Source organism: Calonectris borealis, chromosome 20 (assembly GCF_964195595.1).
Source record: "Calonectris borealis chromosome 20, bCalBor7.hap1.2, whole genome shotgun sequence".
In the NCBI taxonomy this organism is placed as follows: domain Eukaryota; kingdom Metazoa; phylum Chordata; class Aves; order Procellariiformes; family Procellariidae; genus Calonectris; species Calonectris borealis.
This window is the reverse complement of record NC_134331.1, coordinates 145,543-169,725: the sequence shown is the minus strand read 5'-3', so window position 1 is coordinate 169,725 and position 24,183 is coordinate 145,543. Positions and strand designations below refer to the sequence as shown.

Sequence of the window (24,183 nt, the reverse complement as noted above, 5' to 3'; positions counted from 1 at the left end):
TAATATTTGGGACTCACCTACAAACTGCAGGAACAGCAAAGAGTACAACTGGAATCTGGAACAGGAAGCAGCAACCACCCAAAATTGCTACAATATACAGAAGCATTTCTACGGTTCAAGAGGTGCTAGGAAAGACATTTGCCATCAGAAGTCCTAAATTCCAGAGCAATGAAGCTTTGTCCTAACGTCAGCTACTCCGTAACAACAATACTCCAGTCACTTCTGCTTTTTTTGGAAGCCTGATCAGGCAAAAATTTCCAGCGTTCTCTAACTGTTTTTACTGATATGAATGGCAAACAGTTACTGGATTCACTACATCACTCTGTTTTTAATGGAAACAATCTAGCAATCGCATGAAGCTCAAAAGAGGAAAATGTAAAGTCCTGCACCTGGTGAGGAATAACCCCATGCACCTGTACAGCCCAGGGGCCATCCAGTTGAAAAGCGGAAGGTCCTGCTGGACAACGAATTGACCATGAGCCAGCAATGTGCCCTTCTATTCAGTACACAGAGTATCATTAGTATTTCCTGTTGCAAAGGTGCAAAATAAAAAATAACAAAGTCAAACGAAATATGTAAATAAAGAACACACTGGGATCCTTATTTATTTGGAAACTAGTAAGGAATTATGGATTGAAGGACTTTTTAGTGGAGGATTGGTGGAATCTAGCATCTATTAAGTATAATCCAATGACATTATACTTTCCTATTCAGAATCCCCTTTTGCAAGAAACTAAACTGAGACTTTCACAGTCTACTCTGGACAAAGAATTTAATGATTCCTCATGAGTTCACAACACTTTGAGAATACCTGCAATAACTGGCATACTTACAGATGAACAATACTAAGATGCAGAAATTTTTTTAAAATTTAGCTAGAACTGTAAAGAATTTTTCAAAGCTCTTTTTGTAGTTGGATGCCTTAAGTCACTGTGTTTTGAGTTCTCTTTGCTGCATTTTAATATTCCCTCTACTTATAAGTGTACTGCAGCATATTTAACGCTTAAACACATGCAACATAACTCCACCTAACAGATAGGGATTTTGTGCCTTCATCTCAGTTTCAAGTGTTTATGAGGTTATCCAGACTTCTGCAAGCACAGCAACCCTGTGTTCTGCTCACTTACACTACTGCCTTGTTGAATCCTGAATCAAATCCAATCATCTGGGTGCTGATGTTAGGGGGTGTCATTTACCCTGGCACGTCATCCTCTACGAACACTTCTCTTTCAGAAAATGCATTCTTCAAAAATAATAGGAGCTGTCAGCTACACAAGTGAGACCACAGACCGGTCAGTTTTCTCAGCAGCTGGTCTGCGCCTATAGATGTCCACTCCTGAAAAACAGACCAACTGCAGTGACACTCTTCTGCCTCTAGAAAAAAAACCACTGACCTCTGAAATGGTGTGAGTGTTCTACAACTGAACGCTAACCAGAGAGCACATGTTGCACTCTGCTGACTAGGCTGCAGAGAGATGGAGCCTTTCGTAGAGGCAATGTTGACAGATGTGAAGGACACACCAGTCCTCTTTTTTGTCTTTTTAACATGTTTGGTTTCCTTATCTAGCCTCTTATATCATTTGAGTAGCTGTAAGAGACACTGATGGTTTAGGTATTTGGCCAACTTCACTTTCACTGTTACTCCTCTCCGTTCCTAGGCACCTCTGTCCCTCCTGAAAATATTTTCACAAAGTACACACCTCTAAGGTTTGAATTAAAAATGCTACTGGTGGCTATACATTTCTATGATGAAGTGATTCACGTAAAGTGGAGGAACAAAGCAGAAGATTTTGCAGGATGGAGCTGTCCTCCTTAAGAGATTACAGTCAGAGGATGGGGTCACGACAAATAAAACTGTCTCCCTCTCAAAAAGCGTAAGAGTTTTTCTAGTCCTTTTGGACTGGCAATGGAGATCATACTTCCTTTTCCTGGAGAACCAAGATTACCTGTAAAGACAGGTAAGAATGTCTTCAGCTGCTAGACTCCACCAATTTTGCTGGGCCTCAGGCACTGCACTGCTTGCTTCAGAAGCTCCACAAGAATCGGTGGTTTTTACTCTTCTGCAGTTACCTTCATCTAGCCTGTAAGCAAATGGCTTAAATTCAGGTAATGGTAGACAGTCAAAAACTGCTTTTACTGATCTTTAAGATTAGCAACGTATGTCTCATTAGCTTTATGTTATCTACTCAAAACAAACCAGCTGGCCTTGCTCATCTTTCCACATTACTGCAATGAATCCCTAAGCAGGTACAAATGGGTACTACAGCAAAACTGAATCAAAAGCCAAAGCAAACATAATGTGCAGGGAAAAGAAAAAACTTCTGTGGCATCAAAAGAGTTTCAGATTCTCCCTAAATTCTGATTTATTACCTGATTTCAGCAAGTAGCTTCTAAAATACTGGAAGCTACTAATCTGTGCAACACCATAGCTCTCACAAGACAATCCTGTATCCTTCCTATCCTCTTCTAGTTCGAACCCTACCCCACAGGTGGTAGGAATCATAGAATCATTTAGGTTGGAAAAGACCTTTAAGGTCATCGAGTCCAACCATGAACTAACACTGCCAAGTCCACTACTAAACCATGTCCCTAAGCACCACATCTACACATCTTTTAAATACCCCCAGGGATGGTGACTCAACCACTTCCCTGGGCCGCCTGTTCCAATGCTTGATAACCCTTTCAGTGAAGAAATTTTTCCTAATATCCAATCTAAACTTCCCCTGGCACAACTTGAGGCCATTTCCTCTTGTCCTATGACTTGTTACTTGGGAGAAGAGACGGACACCCACCTCGCTACAACCTCCTTTCAGGTAGTTGCAGAGAGCGATAAGGTCTCCCCTGAGCTTCCTCTTCTTCAGGCTAAACAACCCCAGTTCCCTCAGCGGCTCCTCATCAGACTTGTGCTCTAGACCCTTCCCCAGCTCCATTGCTGCTCTTTGGACATGCTCCAGCACCCCAATGTCTTTCTTGTTGTGAGGGGCCCAAAATTGAACACAGTATTCGAGGTGTGGCCTCACCAGTGCCGAGTAGAGGGGCACGATCACTCCCCTATACACTGGATTGTGTGCTGTAAGCACACAAAGGAGTGGAGCACCTACTCCTGAATTTCCTAAGCCCTGAGTAGCCTAAGGAGTGCTACTTTCTGTACTGCACTTTAGAAGCTCATCACAACTTCTGTGCATGCTAAATAATATCAATATCAACACACACTCAGTTTTATAATTCAACATTTGTATGAACAGCAGTAGAGCCACAGCAGATCAGTGCAGAAATCTCACTTCATCTGGATGTAAAAGGAGAGATATCTCAAGAAGGTATATTTGCAGGCGGTGCTCCCTTGGCATATGATGAGGAGGGAAGCCTGTAAGTTACCCGCAGAATGCACAATACCACAATCAAAATGACTAAGAAGAAGAAAAAAAAAAAAAAGCAAGAAAGCTCATAGAAGTCTTTCTTATGTGAGGAGACAACGAAGAAACTGTGATCACTCCCTGGAAAATAGAAACGGCAGCACAGAACAAACCTCAACTGCAGAAGCCACTTCGTACCTTTAAGTCCATTGCTCAGGTCCTGCTCCTCTCGGCAGCCGGGGCAGCTTTCCACGCGGGCAGGATCCAACCCCGCCTGGCGCTCTATGCACGCAACGGAAAGCTCGTGTTGGTGCCTTGTGCGCCAGCCTGCACGGCCCAAGGCGCCCACGGGGCTCCACTTCGGGCCGGCCGCCGGCCGCCGCCTCTCCCGCGCCGGCGGAGCCGGTCCGCACGCGGACGGGGTGCCCCTGCGCGGACGAACCTGTAGCGGCGGGAAAGAGTCACGTGGCGGCGCTAGGACCCGGGCGCCCCCGCTCCGGCGTGGGAGGGGCGAGCAGCCACCGACCTGCCGCGCCGAAACGCCTCGCAGCCGGCGGGACGCAGACGGGCTGGGGCGGGTCTGTCCGGGCGCACGGGCAAGGCGGGCAGCGGCGCGGCGCGAGCACGGGCATCCTCACGCTGAGGCGCGGGACGTGACTCAGGTACTGAGGCGGAGCTGTCGTGCGTGATGCTGCGGAGTGCTTGGCTGGCGCACGGGGGCGAACGCCATGGGGAGCGCGGGGGTGTCCGGAGCCGGGTGAGCCGACTCCGGAACGCCGGGCAGGCCGAGGGCGCATCTCTGCGTGGGGCTGCCCGGGCCGGCGGACGCCCTCGAGCGCGGCCGAAGCTTTGGGCGAGCGCAGCGCGGGCGTCGCGGCTTCGTCCGTCGCCCAGAGGCTGCGCAGGGCGCCGGTGGGGCGGTGGGCACGGCGCGCACTGTGCTCACCCCCTTGGCGCCCCCTCACGTGGGACGGCGGGGCGCCCCCCCGCCGGCTGCGTTTCTCTCCGCGCATGTGGCCGGGCGGGCGCGCTTCTTCCTCGGGAAACCCGCGCTGCGGTACGGGTCGCCCAGCCGCCGTCGGCCTGACAGCGCTGTCCGGGCGCTGAGCGGTGCTGGCGACCGAGCCCTGCTCCGGCTGCTGCGAGAAAGCGCTGCCTCCAGCTTCCCCCTTTGGCGGCCGGGTCACGCCTAGGCGCGCGGTGCCGCCGGCCCCAGCGCACGCACCGTACCACACCGGTGGCTCGTGAGGCACCCGCCAGCTCGGGCTTTTTTCCCGACGTCGCTGGCGTCAAACCGGTACCGGGCGACGAGGGTCTCCGCGTCCAGCCCCGCCTCCACGATCCCTTCGCTGCTGCTCACCTTTCATTTCAGTGTCGAGCCCCGGGGGGTCAATCCGGAGTTCCCTTTGTCACAGCGGTGACAGTTCAGATCCGCCAAAGCGAGGGACGCGCAGTCTGAAGGACCGTCCCCTCATAAGGACGTCGCCGCAGCCGCGGGCGTGAGCTCCGTTACTCGGTTCTGCGAGCGCTCCGAGGACGGTGAGGCGCTCGGACGTGGAATCGCGCGGCCGCCGCTCAAGGCTGCGTGAGCATCTGCGGCGGCGGCGGCCCGAGCGCTCCGCGGGAGCCGCCTCGGGCTACGTGCCTGCCCCGGAGCGCCGCGCGGGCGGCCGTGGCCGTTGGCGGCGCCGCGACCGCCACCATTGTTCTACCGACCCCGCTCCTCCCCCGCGGGCGGGCCGCCGCAGCCCCTCTGCGTCTGTTGGGAAAGAGCCCTTGTTTGCTACTGCTCGTAATCCACATGGAAAGCTCTTCGGCTTGCCTTGTTCTAAACGGTTCTGTGGAGAAAGGAAAAATCGCACAAAGGTGAGGTTGGGTTGTAGCAGTACAACTTCCTCACGGGCGCAGGCTGTTACCACCGGCCGTGGAAGCAGGTTTGCGTGCTTTTTGGGTAAAGCAGTTGGAAAACCGTTTAGTTTAGGATGTCACAGAGTGAAGTCATGTATGGTTTTGCAATGTTTATTTCAGAGGGAGCGGTAGTTTGTTAAGGCGTGGCAGTCGGCAGTTTAAAAATGTGAAACAAGCTATTAGTACAGTACACCTGTTGTGGTTCAGTTGGAAGATAAATTATAGAAACACTAAGGTGACATTTTAAATTGTGACTGAAGTGGGAACTCACGTCTCTCTTTGTATGACACCATGTTATGCAGCTGCGCTGTCCAAAGTGATTGTGTAAAATGACACCTCTTAGCCAGATGATCTTTTCCCACTATATTCAGCTACATGTGCTGAATATAACCTACCTTGAGATATAGTGCATGTGCATGCAAGCACTTTATGTATCAGGGTGGTTCCATGGTATTCCGCAAAAATAAGCATGTATGTTCAGCTGGTGACAGGACTGGACCCTTAATTAGTATTTATCTAGCTCCGTCACTTTTTGGTTTTATAGTAGGCAAAATAAGGACACTTCTCTACTATAAACAATTGGCAAGAATTTCTATTTTTCTGAAGCTCTGACACATTGCAAAGCCACCATAGCGGCAGGGCTGAAATTAATTTTCATGATACATGAAGATTGAATTGTAAGTATTCATCTGAAGTTGGGATTCTGCAACTTCTATTTTTGAAAGCATACGGAAAGCAGCCAGATAATTCAAGTGCAACTGAAGGCATGTTTGTCACTTTTTATGTGCACACAGAAAGGGCACATGCTGTCTGGTCTTAAGGTGCCACTGTGATGCTGACATAAATGCACTTATGGTAATGGATGTGGTGTAAAAAACATCGTAGGCTTTAGAAAAATAAGTCCACTTCTCCAGAAACTGGGCATTTGATACAGAGGCAATAACTAGGGAGGTTGACAATGCTATTGTTATAGAACTAGTATATTTGTTGCAAAGGTGGTACCTGAGAAGATTGAACTGTTAGTTTCTGTTGTATTTGTAATTAAAGAAAATATTTATGCAAGTATTTATCTCAAGATTAAAAGAGCTGTTTCTTTCTTGTTAAGAAGAAAGCCATTAATACTTCTTTAAACATGGAGCTAGTGTGCAGATCTGTGGCTTATTCTTTTGCTTATGGCCCAGCATAAGTTAGGGGTACTTGTTGGTAACATGCTCATTAAGAAAAAATAAACAACCCCCAAGAAACCAAAACAATAATATAATCTGATTTTCCCAGATAATGTGAAGAACAGGGTTCTAACATTTTAGTTACACGAATGAATAAATAAATAAATAAGCACAACTTCCCCTGTAGAGCACTTTACCCAGATAATAGAGACTACACTGGTTAGTGTTATTTGCTACACATAAAATTGCACTGTGATTTTACTGTGTCATTGCAGTCTGCTAGTAAATTCTGATGTACGTTACTTACTGTGCTGTAGCAGTGAACACTAAAATGGTTGACGCTAAGTGGGGACTGGAGATTGATTAGTAATAAGTGTTGGTATGGGACATCACCTACAGCTGCAGACAGCACAGAATTACTGTATGGTTTATCCAGGGTGTTTTGTGAGAGAGACGAGAGAACGGTGAAAGCTGGCAAACCTTTAAGAAAGGCAGGTGCAGCGGAACCAGAAAACTGTCTCTGATAAAACAGGGGAGGCCAAAATGGGAGAGTGGAAGTCACTGCAGGGCCTTGTGGGATGGACAGGAGGTCAGGGCAGGCATCGGTAAATACGGTAATGATTTTGTACGGAACAGGAATTTGCAGCAGCCTTTGGAAATGAATGTATAATTCAATTGGCTGATATTTAAGCAGGTAAGCCACAAGAAATGCATTACTGTGTCATACCAGTGACCCATCAAAATGGCTTGTACGAAGTACCTAAGAATGAGTTGTAATAAATAAAATTCAAATTAGAGATATATGGATTAGTGCTTTAGAGCATCAGGAAAGAGTTAAAGTCATGCTGAGTAGGCAGATGTCAGTGATGTCAATGCATAGGGTAGTTGTTTTATATGTAGAGGGCTATCACCAGGGGCTGAAGGATATTAAAATAAAATGACATTATTATGTCATTTTTTATGTCATTATTATGTCATTATTATGTCATTTCCTGCAAAATTTCAGTAGAGTTGGTTAGTCTTAGGATTATTCACTCAAAACCAAGGGTAATAGACATCCTTTGCTTAGTCTGCTTAGATTTTAATATCCTTGGGCAAATATAGGAGGTTTATGACTCCTATTAACACACTATTGAGCAATCTATGCTTTTCATATGCTTTTCCCAACACCCTATGAAGAGAGAATCATTATTCACAGATAAGAAACTGAAGGAGGATCTCTACATTGCTCAGCTTAGACCGTCTTCCTCATTTCGTAATTGTACAGTTCTCAACCTAGGGGGTTCCAGACTGAATTCCAGTCTGAACTGGGTTCCCTATATGGAAGTTCATGTTTTATTTTTGATAACCATTATTTATTTCTATCCTAGGAATTCAAGGTTGGGTAGATTTCTGCCGTAGTTAAAACAAATTAATTCAGGGGGAGTTCTCAAGCTATATTGGTCAGCCTACATACTCACAAATGTCCTTCCTACCCATACTGCTGACCGTAAAGTACTGCTATGTGGCCAGTAAGGGTATTGGCTAAACACCGGTATTAGATTCTTGCCATTTCTAGCTGCTCCTTTTTATAATACAAATGCTTTCCTTTTATATACACTGCACCATCACACCAAACGCACCACCTACAATCACCTAGTATTTCCTCCTAACTGATCCTGTATTGGTTTCCATGGCAACAGGAAGATAATCTCAGGAGCGTGAAACCCCACAGATTTAACTACATTGGCTCCCTTTGTTTTACACATTACCAAAGCAAGAACCCATTTATGATAGAAGGAATAAATGCTGACAATACTATCATGTCTGTTGTGGAGATACTGAAACGGAGCTGCAGCCAGTTAAATGTAATCCTTTGCCTCTAAACAGGGCTGAGCTAGCAAAAGCAGAAAGCAAAGCAAACTGTTGCACTAGTTACGCAGTAGCCTCCTGTCTTATCCGAGTATCGCAGTACTGAAGCGAAATCGTAAGTAAAAATTTTGCCTGTGCAAATCAACCATGAGCCCACCTCATCTAACGCTCACCCTAGTTTGCACGTATCACACGGGAACCTCCCCACTACTTCCTTATTAGTTCTTAAGGAGGTGAATACAGTCTAGCCTAGTAAGGCACACCGCAACAGGATGAAGAGAGCAGGATGAAGTGCATCTTCTGCTGTATTTACGGGGTTCATTTAGTTCTGGTTAATGGTCTTTTAATTTTGGTGTGTTAACATGAACTACTGATGGACTAAACCAGATAAGCACGACTGATGTATGCGTGTGCATATGTAGACCAATCTTAAAAGGATGGTGTTCGAAGGTCTGGTATGTTGGTTTATGGCGATTCTTAGCCAAACGTGGTAATAGACATGACGTAAAGAAGAGTAAACGGATGTGACTCTTTCCCCATAGGCTTATTTTTGTGAAATGCTGGGAGTAGGCCAGGTTCCCCCACATCGCAAGTCTAGCTCTTTCATCACAGCAGAACGTAAAACCGTTTTAGAGACCGTTCCTCTACGTAAATCCCGTAGGCCAGGTGGAACGAAATACATCTCTTACAGGTTGACCTGCTCTGCCGGGCAAGGAAGAGCGCAAGAACGACCGGGGAGGAGGGTGTTTCCACCTCCTCTGCGCAAACCGGGCTCCGCGGAGTGCGTGCCGCGGTTGCGAGCACTGCGCGGGACCGCGGCCTTAGCACCGGCCGCGCCGGGCCGCTGCGCGCGAGGCGGAGAAACCGAGCTGCGCGGGGCGGGCGCCCATCTTGCGGGAATCGCCGTCGCCTGCCTCTGCAGCAATTACGGTAGGCGCCCCGCCCATCCGCCCAGTCACGTCCTGCACGTCTCAGTGCGGCGACCGCCAGCGCGCGCGCCCTGCTGGGTGGCCCGCGCCGCCTCACGTCACAGCGGCGGGGTCACGCGGGGCCGCGGCGAGCGCGCCCTGCCCTGGGCCACACCGCCAGCGGGCCCGCGGGGCGGTCTGCCGTGGCTCGTGGGGCGGCTCCGTGCAGCCTCTGCCCGGAGGCTCGGGGCTCAGCGGCAGGCGGCGTGGGGGGGGGTAGTCGAGCCTTCCTCCGGGCCGCGTTAGCATCGGGCTCGGTGCGCCGGCTGCTGAGTTACCTTCCTGCCCCCCCAGAGAAACGCGGTGAAGCTTGGACAGCTCTTTTCTGGAAGGAACAAGCGTGCTGCCAAGTAGGTTGAGATGGCTTGGATGTAGTTTACTGTCAGGGTCCAGCGCTGTAGGTCCGCAGAGATTGCCCTCAGAACATCTTTGCTGTAGACTCAGCAAAGGAGACTGTCCCCGCCGGTGTGCAGGAAGAAGCACAGAGGTGAATGCCACAAGCCATTTCTTCCTAGGGTTGAATATTCCTATCCAGCACAGTGTAAGCAGTCTGGAGAAACTGCCGATTGCTATTTTTCAACAAAACATGCTCACGTATTATTACTGGCTTTGTGTTGCCACTAGATGGTTAATGGAAAAGAATAAAAATTACACAACCCTTCCCCCAACATTTTAAACATTCACTCCAAATGAGATACTCTGTCTGACAATTTGGAAGTAGTGGGAGTGATGATTCCTCCTACCCCCTGGACTGCTTCAGTTTTACATCTTATTCCTGTTCTTTATACACTTGAGCTGAGATACTTGAATCAGCATTTTCCCTCTTATCATTAATATTACAGAGCCACCAGTGTCATGAGGGATTACACTTTCTGCACCTACCCTGTGCTGTCTGGTTATTGCTTTAAAAAAAACCAATCCTTTTTTGAAGAATGCTTTATACCTTGTATCATATACAGAAGTTACTGGGAAAAACAGTTTTGAAGGGTGGACAGATCCCAGTGTCAGGTGGGTTGGCAGAGATGCATCTTAAGACTTTCATTTAGCGGCCCAAAGCCTGGTGCAGAAATTGGCCAGTGTAACAAGCTATGCATTTTCACATACTCTTACAGCAATCAGCGAATCAGCCATCTGTAGTAGCAGGCACGTAGATGTCTAGTTTTATTGAGGTATTCTGTTTCAATTCTAGTTTAACCATTTTAGGATCTAGTTGTATGGACTTAAGACAAATTGTTTTCTGTTTATATTTGATTTCCAGAAAACAAGAGGTGAAGCCAGTGGTATGAGGCTTATTGTCCTTCTTGTACAGCCCAGAGCCAATAGAACAGCTATAGTCACGGCCAGGTTTATTTCTGCATCATGTATGTAAAGTTGTTTCTTCCAAGAAGTGGGAGTGCTGGCCTAAATGCCATAGGAAGTACGTTCATACAGGCCTATTAACAATCATGCATTCAGTGCTCAGTTGTCTAGACAAATCTGCATCAACTAGATTGTTGTGCCATACATAGTCTGGTTCTGAAATGGAGCTGTAAGAACCACATAATTCCAAATGCACAACAATCACTATGCAGACCTATACTTCTGAAAGCAGAAGCATTTTTGAGCGAAGAACATCTTCTCTGATGTGCAACTGTGCTTGCTCTCCTCTTTTATGTACTATTGTAGAGAAACATTGACCCAGTAGGAGTAATCAATTGCATTTTAAAGACATAGTCAATTTTTGTACATGTAAGATTTAATGTATAACTTGTTTGAAGCTCACTTCAACATTTTCAAGACTTCTATAATACACAGACCCTACAAAAACCTAATTGCTGTGATGCAATATCTCCCTGCACTCCTCACATATAGGGACACTTTATCTGCCTTTTCAGTGTCTTTTTTTCCCCCTGCATCTCTCTCTATTAAAACTTTGCAGCATTACTGTCTAGTACGCAACATTCTCATGAGAAAAGATTTTACTTTTAGATGCAAAGGTGCTTGTGGCTGCATATGGAAGATGTGAAAGATAAGATTCATCAAATAAAATACTAAAAAATTTTACTGATAATGTAATAACAACAACAATGGAAAGTATTTGCTTCAGGCAGACAGTGATACTGAGCAGTGCTGTAGTTACTAACTCCCATCATCTACAAAAACTGCCTGTGCAGATTTTCATTGCAGTTTGGCTTAGGTACTTACTTGATGCGTGAAAACTGATAGCTCATCAGAAGCTCAAAGGGATCTGTCTATCTTTTCAAGATATCGGTGCATCAGGGTTGTATTGCTGTCCTTAGTAGGGAACAAAACGCCTGGGTGATTTGTCCACAAATCACATTCTGTTGTATAGAATACTTGTGATGCACCAGGATTTTGCATCCAGATCTCCTAAGTGAATAGTCCAGGAGCTTCATATAACAAGGTCTTGCAACAAAAATCCCGCACACTTTAATGCAGTATTTGTTACATATCTGTGAAAGTCAAATACACCCCTGAACTGCTGTAATGGCTTCAGTTTTTCTATGAAACAGTGATTTGGTTGAAATCCAGTTTTGACTTTGAGAGAGCTGTGAGGGGACGTTCATTTAAAACTCAACTATGTGCATCTCATTTTTATGTATTTTTTGCAAGCTTTGTAGGGACTAAACCTGAACAAGGAATAGTTAAAATTGCACTGCATCTTCAAGATTTGTATTTAAAATAGTCCCATATCTTATTTGTAACTTTTAACTGTAGTGCAATTTCTGCGTATTTTGGTTAGATGACTTTGGTTAGATAATTGTCCCAATGTCTATAGACTGTAATTGCTTTTTGTTTCTTAGGGAACACTCCTGAGCTTCGTCATGGGAGCTGTAGTAGCTGATGATGGTCCATCTGGTGTTAAAGCCCCTGATGGAGGCTGGGGCTGGGCTGTCCTTTTTGGCTGTTTTATCATCACAGGATTCTCCTATGCCTTTCCTAAGGCAGTTAGTGTCTTCTTTAAAGAACTTATCCGGGAATTTGGCATTGGATATAGTGACACTGCATGGATTTCCTCCATTCTGTTGGCCATGCTTTATGGAACAGGTAGGTAGTTCTCTTGTTTTTGAAACAGTATCACATCATACAATGATCTTTGTAAATCATACAGCCATTTACAGCGTGAATCACAGTTGCATATCATTACTTGTGTGCAAGTAAGGCATTCCAAAGAAGAATTACTATTAATCACATAAATCCAAAAGTTATTTAAGCACATCCAGCTTGCATATAAAATGAAATCTCTGTAACTCAGTAGCTACTAAAGACAATGAAAAAGAAAAATTGCATGGCACTCTGAAGAGGAAAAAGACTAAGTATTTGACTATAGAGGAAAGAACACTCTTCTGGATTGGCCTGACCGTATGGACAAAGTACGGAAAGAATCACAGAATCATTTAGGTTGGGAAAAACCTTTAAGATCGAGTCCAACCATAAACCTAACGCTGCCAAGTCCACCAAAGAAGAAATGCAAACCGACATAAAATCAATTGCAAAAATTGCTTTATCTTAGCAATTGTAACTTGCTTTTCTTGCCTAGGTCCACTCTGTAGTGTATGTGTCAATCGCTTTGGCTGTCGCCCTGTCATGCTGGTGGGTGGCCTTTTTGCCTCAATGGGGATGGTGATAGCCTCTTTCTGCACGAGCATCATTCAGATCTATCTAACTGCAGGTGTGATTACTGGTAAGTAGTGTGCATTGTTGAAAATTAGTTAGCTAACTTCTTAGCTTTAGGTTGAAGTTTTGTGTAAGTGACAAATATCTAAATCATCCAAATGGGCTTTTATAAAGATGGCACATAAATGTGGAATTAAACTGTCATTTACTTTTTTATGAATGTTAATTTTTCTGATATGTTTTAATAGCCACTGCTGTAATCAGTGAAGTGCAACCATAGCGTACAAGAATATTATGGATGTTATCTTAGAATTCAAGTTACAAATTTTACAATGTTATCTTAGAATTCTTTTGTCCATTTGAAATAAAACTTTTAAGTCATGAATCAGAAAAACTGTAATTAAGAGGTTTTTTAATAGCGATATTGTAGGCCAGTATTCATTTTTATGTACCCTCTGTTGCAGGATTGGGTCTGGCACTAAACTTTCAGCCTTCACTCATCATGTTAAACCGTTACTTTGACAAACGCCGACCCTTAGCCAATGGGCTATCCGCTGCTGGGAGTCCAGTGTTTCTTTGTGCTCTCTCACCGTTGGGGCAGATACTACAACACGAGTATGGTTGGAGAGGAGGATTCCTTATACTGGGTGGGATGCTCCTCAACTGCTGTGTATGTGGAGCATTAATGAGACCTTTGGAGCCACCCAAAAAGTCTGAAGCTACCAAAGAACCAGCTGAGAAGAAAGTGAAGAAAAAACTTCTGGATTTCAGTGTGTTTAAAGATGGTGGTTTTGTAATCTACACGCTAGCAGCATCTATCATGGTGCTTGGCCTCTTTGTTCCCCCAGTTTTTGTCGTGAGTTATGCCAAAGATTTAGGGTATCAAGACACCAAAGCAGCTTTTCTTCTGACTATTCTGGGATTCATTGATATCTTTGCTCGGCCTATTTGTGGAATGGTAGCTGGTCTTAAATGGGTTAGACCACGCTGCGTCTACCTCTTCAGTTTTGCTATGATTTTTAATGGCTTTACAGATCTCATGGGTTCTATGTCTGTTGATTATGGTGGCCTGGTGGTCTTTTGCATTTTCTTTGGCATTTCTTACGGAATGGTAGGTGCTCTTCAGTTTGAAGTTCTCATGGCTATTGTTGGTACTCAGAAGTTTTCCAGTGCTATCGGTTTAGTGCTCCTGGCAGAAGCTATGGCTGTTCTAATTGGTCCACCATCAGCAGGCAAGTATTCCATTTAGCTCAGAATTCAAAATCATTTGCATTACATCCATTTACCCAAATTGTATGATAAGGGAGCAGAGAAAAAGACAACATAAGTCACTTGAGAAGTGCATATTGTGCTAGTGTTGCACATGCTTCAATGACTTTCTGCAGTTACAATCTGAAATAGTCCAAGACAGGGTGGGATGAATCTCTTCCTTCTTGAATCTATTTCAGGATTGCCATCTGGAGATGCTGCTCTTTCTCCACTGAAAACCTATACTGGACCTCTTATTAGTATTGTATGAGATGAGTTTTACACAGTGAATAACTTCAGTGAAGTTCAGACCTATTTGGAGTTGGGATTCAGAATATGAAACCTGTCAATTTTGTTTGGAAAGTACTAGGATAGATTCTCTACACCCATGGTAGATTTGAAGGAGTAAAGAAAAGCTCAGAAGGAGGAAAAAAAAAATCTTACAAGGAGGACTCTAAAACTGGACTGTTTTAAGGAGGGCAGACTGCTTCTAGTGCACGTCTCACAACCCAAGAATAAGGGGACATTACAAAATATTACATATTACATTACAAAAATTCAATTTGAATTCAAAATTGCAAATTAATTACTCATCAAAGAATGTAAATTTTACAGACCCTGAACTGAAAAAAAAAAAAACCCACCCAAAACCCACCAGCTTGCTGCCATAAAACGTTTACTGTTTATACCAGACACTAAAAAGCATCAAGTATCTTTATTGTGACAGAACCCTCATGGAAAAAACAGTACTATGCACTACTTCCTCTGATGTTCAGGTTTGGAGAGGCACTTCCTTCACATCATCCCTCCTGTTCTTTCACCTCCACAAGTCCTGTGAAAATTTAACTTGACTAGAGCATCAGAATCAGTCAATTACTCCAGACTAACTATTAAATAAGATCTGCATTTTAAGCAGACAGTGCACTGCCCGTGTAGGAAAGGAAATGAGATTGGGAGCGAGAGGAAGCTGATGATACAAATCCCAGCCATGGATGCACACATTTTGATCTGAAATACACAGCACTTGTCTCCTCTCTTGCACATGAAGGCTAGGCTGGTTTTATTCCAGTTGAATTGCATGACTCTGTGTGTGCAGGGGCGTATGTGTTTCGGGATGTGACGTAATGTCAGTGAATGTTAAACTGAATTGAAATAATTGAGAAATTATTTTGTTACAAACTTGTTAAAGTGCTATTTCAAAAAACTTGCTTAGATAGTCATGGTACTTCTAGACAGGAGTCATTTAAATGTTTAAAAAAAGCAGAAAAAAATTCATTGCAAAATAATAACTTTTGTTAATTACCTGGAATGTTGTCTTTTTCAGGAAAACTCTTGGATGCAACAGGGAGGTACATGTTTGTTTTTATTATTGCTGGAATTGAAGTTACCACCTCAGCACTTGTATTGGCCTTAGGAAATTTCTTCTGCATTAAGAAAAAATCAGAAGAACCACATACAAAAGAAGAAGCAGCAGAAAGAGAGGAATTAAACAAATCTGAAGACAAAACTCCTGAAGATGCCAAGGTGGACTCTATTGAAGTGGAGCAGTTTCTGAAAGATGAGCCTGAAAAAAATGGCGAAGTTGTAACTAACCCAGAAACGTGTGTGTGAGCGTGACAGGAAACCGACAAAGCGTTCAGAAAAGAAAGATTTTCAACACTATTTATTTTAGAAATAGAACTAGTTTAGGGCTGCTTTATTAACTGGAGGCCGGTCAGCTCATCAGGTTTCTCTGGAAGCTGATTAGCTAGACAACCTTTTATTGGAAAATTAGCTTTGTGGTTGTACTTTTTATGTAAACTGAAAAGCTTTTATAAACACAAGTAGAGTCTTGCTATGCATCACCAGAAACTGCTCACTTGGAAGATATATAGGAAGAATATATTTTAAGAAAAGTGGAATTATATGTATGTTTTCAGACAATATTGGTGAAATCGCTGTGTTATGCAGCTAAATATAATTTCCCTTTGTTCTTTGTGAAGGGGAAAGAGTTTGAGATGGGAGAAATATCTCAGGAACTTAAAGGTCTCCATTAGGTTTTTGAATTTCTTACTTTTTTAGATTTTTAGATTAATTGGCTCAGCCCTAATTTCATTTTGATAATATCTGTTACTTTGATTTATGTAAATGTATTTCTGAGTTTTGTCTAAACCTGAAATCTTTGTAATTATCATCTGGAAATACTGTATGTGGAAAGGCACATTACAGATACTGTCCTCAGCAGATCACACAAGTGGTATTCTGAGGTAATACTTAAAGCAGATAAAATGAGCAGAATCAATCCCGACAGACCGTAAGCAAACGAAGTTAGCCTATGTTTACATACACGTTTTTCAGTACAGTTTCCCTGCAGCATTGAAAAATATTACAAGTAACATGGAGAAGATAGATATTAGGTTTAGTAGAATCTTCTGAAAGAGTGTCCATTTTGTATATAAAAGAAACAGTGTAAGTTTCCAGATGACCTGTAAATTAAGAGTGGGTAGACTTAGGGAAATATATTAGCCATCTTTAAAATGCAATGTTAGCAACATAGGGAGGTCTTAACATGTTGGTTTGTTGTGTTTGGTTTTGGGTTTTTTTTTTAATTTACCCCACTTCCCTATCCTTTTGCTTAATCTATGGAAGTCTAAGATGCCATTCATGCTGTTTGAGGAAACATGATAGAACTGTTGATCATATTTATGACAGCAATGCATAAGGAGCAATTAAGAATGGGGTCGGCTCTGCTACTCATTTGCACAAACAGAACAGGGAGTTTCTGGCCAGTCTTTAAATCTTCTCTGACATTGGTATGGGGGAAGGAGAAGAAACAGAAACAGATTAGACAAGGCAGTGACAGCACATTTGAAGAAACGTGGAAGAGGAAAAGATGCATTGTGAGGACACTGATTAGGAAAGGAAGGCATTCTATATACATTTTTTTTTTCACCCAAACACATTCAAGAAATGTAATCTTTTATACAAAATCATGCTACTGCAACCCACCTTTTCAGATACGTTTATAAAAAGCCCTTTAGGCTTTGTGACTGCAGTAACAATCTTCAAAACAGACTAATTGTAACAGATTCAGTTTTCTTGTTGGTAGCAAAGGAATACTGGCTGTCAGGTGCCAAAATTGTTCCGCTTAGTAAGTGAAAACTAGAAGACCCTAATCCCTTGAAACCCTGTATCCCTTTTAAAAATAGCATCATTAGTTGTTTCATACTCAATCATTTTAACAGAAACATACAATAAATCCAATGAAGTGCCAAACCCATGAACCATTCCCTAATGGAACTATCTCAGATACCAGCTTCCGTTCTGGTAGTTTCTTCAAAATGGTTTTGCATTGTTAGGACAACCTTGCACAGAAATTGCAAAGTTAGGATCATGACCTTTTTTTTGAGTGATTTTTAAAAAGAAATGGATGCTGCACTGCATAAACTTTATTTTTATATTGCATACAGTACGTTACTTTAAAACCTTTTATTAATTTAGCAGCAGGAATTGCACTGGCATGTTCTAGTTATAAGAACTTAGTCACCGAACTTAGCTCGAGTTCGCTAAAGACTAAATCAGTACTTGGAACACAACACTGCTAGCTCCAGAAGGCCACCATATGAAACGGCAAGAGGAAAACAGAATCCACAGATCAGTTTATGATATCCCCGGACGCTGCTTCAGATGATACGTGAAGGCCTGATCTAGCTTTCAGATTGGAGTTTCCTGTTCTGTTTAAAAAAGCAAAAACTAGAAACCTTCCCAAAGGTGAATTCACATTCTCAGATAGCCATTTTTGTCCTACTGTGGGTTTTGATCACCAGATTTCTTTGCTAGATAATGCCATACTGTTATCACAGAACTAAATGGTTATTCCTTTGACCTCAGGTTTTGGCACAATTTTAAGTTTCTGTACATTCTGCAAATTATCTAGACTGTAACATCTCGAAAATTTGGGCTTATCATACGGACTTTCCAGACTATGTTTCATTTTCCATACATAATACCTTTATGGTTAAGCTGGAAACAAGAAGTGTTACGTTACAATTTTATGTGATTGGGGCAGAAGAGGAAGTTATTAAGACAAGGGAAACACATTTCAACAAGACACCATAAATAATTTCTAAACTAAATCTAGCGTTCAGAGAAAGTGCCTCATTGGCCTATAGAAATTCTTTTCCTCAACTCACAGATGAACTACTCTGAGTAGGACTGCCAGTGCTCTTGTGCTATTTTCAGCACAGACCTACCACTGGATTGCAGCATTCGTGAGAGCAGGAGATGCTTACTGCGTGAGAGGGGTCAAATCACAGGACTCTCTTATCAACGGTGAGAAATAAGGGTTGGAATTTAATTTGCTAAGCAGTTTCACACAGGCTGTAAAATCTTTTACCATTTTCATTATTTACAAGAAGAATCAACACAGAGATGAGAAACTCCTAATGCAGATCTCTTAGCAACATCAAAACTGGCATGTCTGAGAGTACTTCTGAGTTCTGGAGACAGTTAAGCTCCCTGCTTCCATTCTGTCCCATTCAGGGATGACATCCAGGTGTGTACTAGCCCTCCAGTCCTCTTTCCTTTCAGCTGCCTTTATTTCCTTGGGAAGAGATGGACTATACTGATGGGAAGGAAAACCTCCATGCATACCAGATCCCTAGCCTGGACAACTGCAGGCCAGTATGCTAGGCTGTGCTGAGGCATGTACCCACCTGCTCTTACGGACATGGCCACAAAAGCCTTTACATTGAGCTCCTGTTTTGTAAACCTCCCTACTTCCTACCCCAAGATGTTTAAAAAAAAAAAAGCAAGCAGCGAGTCCTTAGGTTCCCAGCGCTGTCTTGGAACACCAGCTAGGAACTGTTGCATATAAAAGGAGAGGATTGTATTGGAACCCTTTCTCTTTTTAACTCTGCTTATTGTAAATTCACAAGGAATTGCTTTTAAATCCCTCCAGGTATTTTGCTACAGTATTTCTTTAATCTCAACACCACTGAGATCCCCTTAAGAGCAGTTTGTGAGATGTGCTCTTTCATATATTTTGAGGACGTGCATGGTCAGAATCATAAAGCATTGCTAAAGAGACACTAACTGCCCAGGGACACAAGCAGAACAGTTCCATGCACCATCTACCTGGATGAACCTTTGTTTAACCTTCACCTGGTTAAAATTTTGTGATTTAGAAAAAGAAAAGGGAAGAAAAGGGGAAAGGGAAGGGAAGGCAGGTAATTATACAAGCGAATTGTCAAGCATCCCGAAGACAGTATTATAATTTGCTCTTGCATCATACACTATTGGAAGAAACGTAATTTCTTTAGACATATAGTTCACAAATCTATTTAACAAGTCTGTGAGGGAAACAATGAAAAAACAAGTGCAAAAAATCCAAGTATAATACTATAAAACAGTTGAAAGATAGTTTTCATAGATTATTTCTCTGAAACTAATGAACAGTCTTTTAGTGTACACGCTAGCATAATTTTTAAAGCTTTTTAGATCTTTGTACATTCTATAAATTGTGTACTATAAGATTTATGGTTAAAATATTGTATGTCTGATCATGTAATGGATCTTAGGCTCTTAATTTCCTCATGCAAGGAGAGGGTGTGTGTATAAATGCCTGTAACACACAGAGAATATAAAGAGGTGTATATGTGTGTGCATATATATATATATTTATATATGTATGTATCAATCTATATATATCAAACATGCAAAATACCCAGTAGAGTAGAATAGAAACAGTTTGCCTGTTTACTAGACAATGAGCAATGCAGAGTTAAAACTGTTTTATTCCTCCTCCTATACAAAGATAAGTTTGCTTTTTAAAAATTTCTAAATAAAATATCTTGTAGGTATTTGGAGCCTAGAAGATCTCAGCAGAACTAAAAATCTTAAAGTGATGCAGCTATCTGTTTAAAATCATAATCTCTAGATTTTATTTTTCTCCAGTTCTTAAATACATTACAGCAAGTCTTTAGCAGTACCTGCTGATAAAGCAGCTAGTTCCCTTGAGACTTAAGATTTGTTAATATTAAATCCCATCCAAATATGTGTGTTAAACAATGTAAAATCATTCTCTAAAAAGAAATTAAAACATTCCCCTAACCAAGCAATCAAACTTCAAAATGAAAATCCAAAAACCACTCACGTATGCACCTTTGTTACATCCCAAAGAAAAGCTTCAGTTTGGTGGGCAATCATAAATGGAGGGCTTTCAGGATAACACAAGCTCTTACATGTTACAGTGGTAAGTATTGACTTGTGTAGGTATGTATGTATGTCTCTGCCACACTTGTCTTTAGGATTATGGGAGTACACTTCAGTTTTGTGCAAGTGAGTTGACTTTTTGTTTCTTGTTAATGCACTTTAATGTGTACATTTATACTTCAGGGGTTTTTTTATGCTTTTCTAGTAAACTGTTGCAAATGTAGTGAATAAATACTGATTTGATTGTCAAGAGCTGTGGGTGTGAGAAAACAAGCTTAGGAAAAATAACACCCAGATTTGGAAATTGGGCTTCATTTGCACATGCTCAAATAGCTATACAGAAGCAGAATGCTTATGGAGAAGAAAATAAAGAGGTGACACCGAGCTGACAGGCAGCCAGAAGTTAATGTGGGCAAGGGGACTGCTTTTGCCATGACCCATAGTTTGGCCAATTCCAAAATGGAAATGGGCCTCTGCTGTAAATGATCCTGAAGACTATTTTAAAGCAACAACTAATTTAAAATAATAGCTATTAATTTTGTGGTGCTCCATGTAGAAATTATTGTTCTTGTCCTCTGAAGAGTGCTCCAGGTTTTGTTTGCAGGTAAAGTTTTATGAACTGCTATGACTTATAAAGCCCTAAATATTTTGAGTACTGACCTGCTAGCAAGCTGTCTTTATCGTCAAGTGATGCTCTTTAGAACTTGAAATCTAAGAAAACATAGTTTAAGAATACATTTATGGTGGGGTTTTTTGGATCCAGCTAAGAATGGCTCCTCAAGGTACAATCTCAAGGCTACACCCAAGTGAATCAAAATTGTAACAATCAGTGTGAATCTTCAATGTAACAGGAGCTACATTTTGCTATCTAGAAGGCTCACACCTATTTGTGCCTAATTCTAAGTTTTTGGAAAAATCTCTCTAAGCTCAGCTTCAAAAGTTTCTCTGTATATTTACACTGAAAAGATCATAGGTCTAGTTTGCATAAAACCCCATGTTTGAATAAACATATGATTACATTTTTTATGCTAGTTTAGTTAAATTGGTAAGACGTAAGGTGTAATCAAACGCTTTGCTACCCTGCTGGCCAGATTAAGCCATATGCTGCTACAGGAATGAATGTTACTGGGTGGACTGAAATGACAGACTTTATTAGCATGCAGTCAATACATCCTTGCGACAGAAAACCAAAGAGTTTATCTTTGCCTCTGGTACTCGTTGAGCCTGAAAGAAAGGAGTCAGGCCATTCGCTGCGGAAGAAAACGGGCATGACCTGAGTTGCACAGCTGTTGTTCCCTGCTGCTGGACCTGTTGAAGGAACGTGACCCACCAATATTTGAAGAGTAAACAACTTTGACAATAGCAGAAGCACTGCATATGAGAAACAGCAGCTTTGGAATATATTATTTTAGCAGCCTTCTCAACGCTGGAATAGAGCTCATCTTTGTGCCAGTAGGAAAAAGGTGCATCTACTGCAAAAGTCAGAGCTCTTAAAAGTATCTTGCTAGTGACACAGTCTGCAAGATCAGCAGTCCTGCATTTGTCTGAGAAAGTATGGAAAGTTAGAGGCAGACAAGAGTAAAAAGCTACTTACCTCTAGTTATATACTGTTTGTTCTTCGACTGATCTCAATACCTGGTTCATCATCTCAGCAACATTCCAGCTGGCAACTTTCCTCACTATCCCTAGATGAATGCTTCAGAGCAGTGAGAAATGAGGATAGCTCTTGCTCTTCTGACTCTTCATCTACTACTGTTTCAGCAGTTCAAAGCCTTTAACTGGAAAATTCTGAATCCAGTGAAAAGCTATGTAGATTTTAGTATTTAAAATTCTTAAATAGCCAAAAACTTTCAGTCTTGCTGAAAAATGCGGCATAAGATCCAGTGGTTGACATGTCAGACAAACTTAAAATACAATTTCTTAGCAGCGAGAGCAGAGAAACATTTGCTGTTTTGGGGTCTTTTAAGAAAAAAATCTGCGCATGACCTCAAAATACTGGGAGTCACTGATTTATCCTTTCCTTAAGGATTATGGGAAATACCAGAAGCTCTGCATTGCCTTTGTGCCTGTAACGCTTGCAGCTCTGAACCAAGCTGAGGACTGTCATTAAACTAAATGCTTTGTCTGGTTACGAGATCAGGGCTAGACATTTTCTTCATAGTGCATAATGTACCAAATGAATTCCTGTTTTGTTCCACATCCCACCCCACCCCAAGTATCCTGGATTGGTCACAGCAAAGACACAGTAGACTAGGGCTTAATGCCTTATGATGATATACACAATTTCCCCTTTTTTCACATTCCTATTTGTCCATTACACTTATATTTCTCAGACCTAGATCTTATCTATGCGTTTTGAGTCAAGAATTTTCCCAAAATGAGTTTAACAAAGAACACTATCTTAAAAAAAATTTTTTTTTTGTAGACTGCATATTTTTGTAATTGTGTATATACAGATCTCATCTAATTTTCTGTCGTCCTTCTGCCTGCAGCATGCAATGGTTTTGTCAAAAGAACTGAAGCATACCAGTCTTAATAAGATTAAGGAGGAAAAAAACACCAATGTTTGAGAAAAAGTCATAAAGTGTTACTCCTGTGCAAATATTTGCTGATAAAGTTAGTAGGATTTTGCTGTGAAACAGATTCTTACTGAAGATCAGGCCTGTGAGCACTCTCCTGGTACAAAACCACTGAACGATGCAAATAGTCCATACTATTCAGGTTCATACAATTACTTAAATCTAGACGTATACATGTAATGCCAATAATTGTCACCTAAATGAACCAGAGGGAAGTGTACTGCTTTTAATAATTAAGTACTGCATTCTTTAATGGCAAAACCTTTTTATTATTAACCTGCCTCATCCAGTGAATTTTGGAAGCTATTTTGCTGTAGGATTAAGTTCATGGTGGATTACACTTCCTCACAACTGGAATAAATCTAGATTTCTGACCAGATAGCTCAGCACTATTAAAAAAACCAGCAGCGTTGCTTGTTTTCACTTTGTATACATGAAGTGCTGCTTTTGTAAAGCAAAAGTTAAGAACAAAATAAATACCTTATTTCATTCTTTTACAAAGAGAAAATAAATATTCTTGAAATGAACATGTACACTCTAGCCAACGATCTACTTACAAATCTGTGAATTCATTGTAAAGATTCTTGTCGGGAAATTCAATTTCTGAAAGTGTTGCCTTTGACAAAGTTTATGGAGGAGCTGCCACTCAAGAGGTCTGGAATGTGGGGGAACGAAGACGACAAATAGTTGTGCTTATGATATTTTTCCCCATTGGAGATTGAAGGATGAGATGCCTCCGAGTTCTACATGCCTTCCTCCAAGGGAGATTTTGAGTACTTCCATGAAATTAACATGGAATATATGGACTATATGCTTTTACCTAATATCTCTCTCAAAGCATAGGATTTATTTTCAATTGTTTTCAAGGTACTCGTACCACAAAGAATTCAGGGACTCTCTAACCATCAAGATTATGTAAAATAGCAGCACAGGTGCTATTTTCCACATAAAAGCACACAGCCAGTTCTAAATAAAAATTGTGAGGATAAATTAAATATCCTTCCAACTTTTAAAGGCCTGCTAATTAGAAACACAGAGGATTCTTGAAGGTGCATTTGCCCTCAGATTATTAATAGACTTTTGAGAATTACATAGCAAAAGCCAGGACTTCTGTTATACAGGACATTGTGGGTAGGGCTCAATATTTTTCTTGCTTTTATCCTAGCTCCCATGACTGATCAAGTCTCAATAGCAATTCTCTTCCCATACTTCCCATCAATACAATGTATTACTTGATAAGAGAAAGCGTTTGTAAAAAAGACTTCTGGAAAAGAAGCAATATCCAAACAAAAACATTTAC

The 24,183-nt window shown here is 42.0% G+C and overlaps 1 protein-coding gene across 4 annotated transcripts; it reads left to right on the top strand.

The window, feature by feature from the left end:
- The first annotated feature begins 3,895 nt into the window (after positions 1 to 3,895).
- On the top strand, positions 3,896 to 16,677 carry SLC16A3 (solute carrier family 16 member 3). Of its 4 annotated transcripts, none has more exons than XM_075169168.1 (5): positions 3,896 to 4,015; positions 12,051 to 12,294; positions 12,788 to 12,931; positions 13,329 to 14,096; positions 15,437 to 16,677. In XM_075169168.1, the coding sequence occupies exons 2-5, from the start codon at positions 12,072 to 12,074 to the stop codon at positions 15,721 to 15,723; spliced, it is 1,422 nt and encodes a 473-aa protein (XP_075025269.1). In that variant the 5' UTR covers positions 3,896 to 4,015; positions 12,051 to 12,071; the 3' UTR covers positions 15,724 to 16,677. The 4 variants fall into 4 exon arrangements, with proteins under 4 accessions (XP_075025269.1, XP_075025270.1, XP_075025271.1 ...); XM_075169169.1 differs by lacking the exon at positions 3,896 to 4,015 and adding an exon at positions 5,098 to 5,219; XM_075169170.1 differs by lacking the exon at positions 3,896 to 4,015 and adding an exon at positions 9,386 to 9,596.
- The last annotated feature ends 7,506 nt before the right edge of the window (positions 16,678 to 24,183 follow it).

Bases quoted from the DNA above. Each gene is read 5' to 3' on its own strand.
- SLC16A3 (XM_075169168.1), top strand. From the start codon at position 12,072: ATGGGAGCTGTAGTAGCTGATGATGGTCCATCTGGTGTTAAAGCCCCT. The intron at 12,295-12,787 runs GTAGGTAGTTCT...TTTCTTGCCTAG, and splicing joins GGCCATGCTTTATGGAACAG to GTCCACTCTGTAGTGTATGT. The intron at 12,932-13,328 runs GTAAGTAGTGTG...CCTCTGTTGCAG, and splicing joins AACTGCAGGTGTGATTACTG to GATTGGGTCTGGCACTAAAC.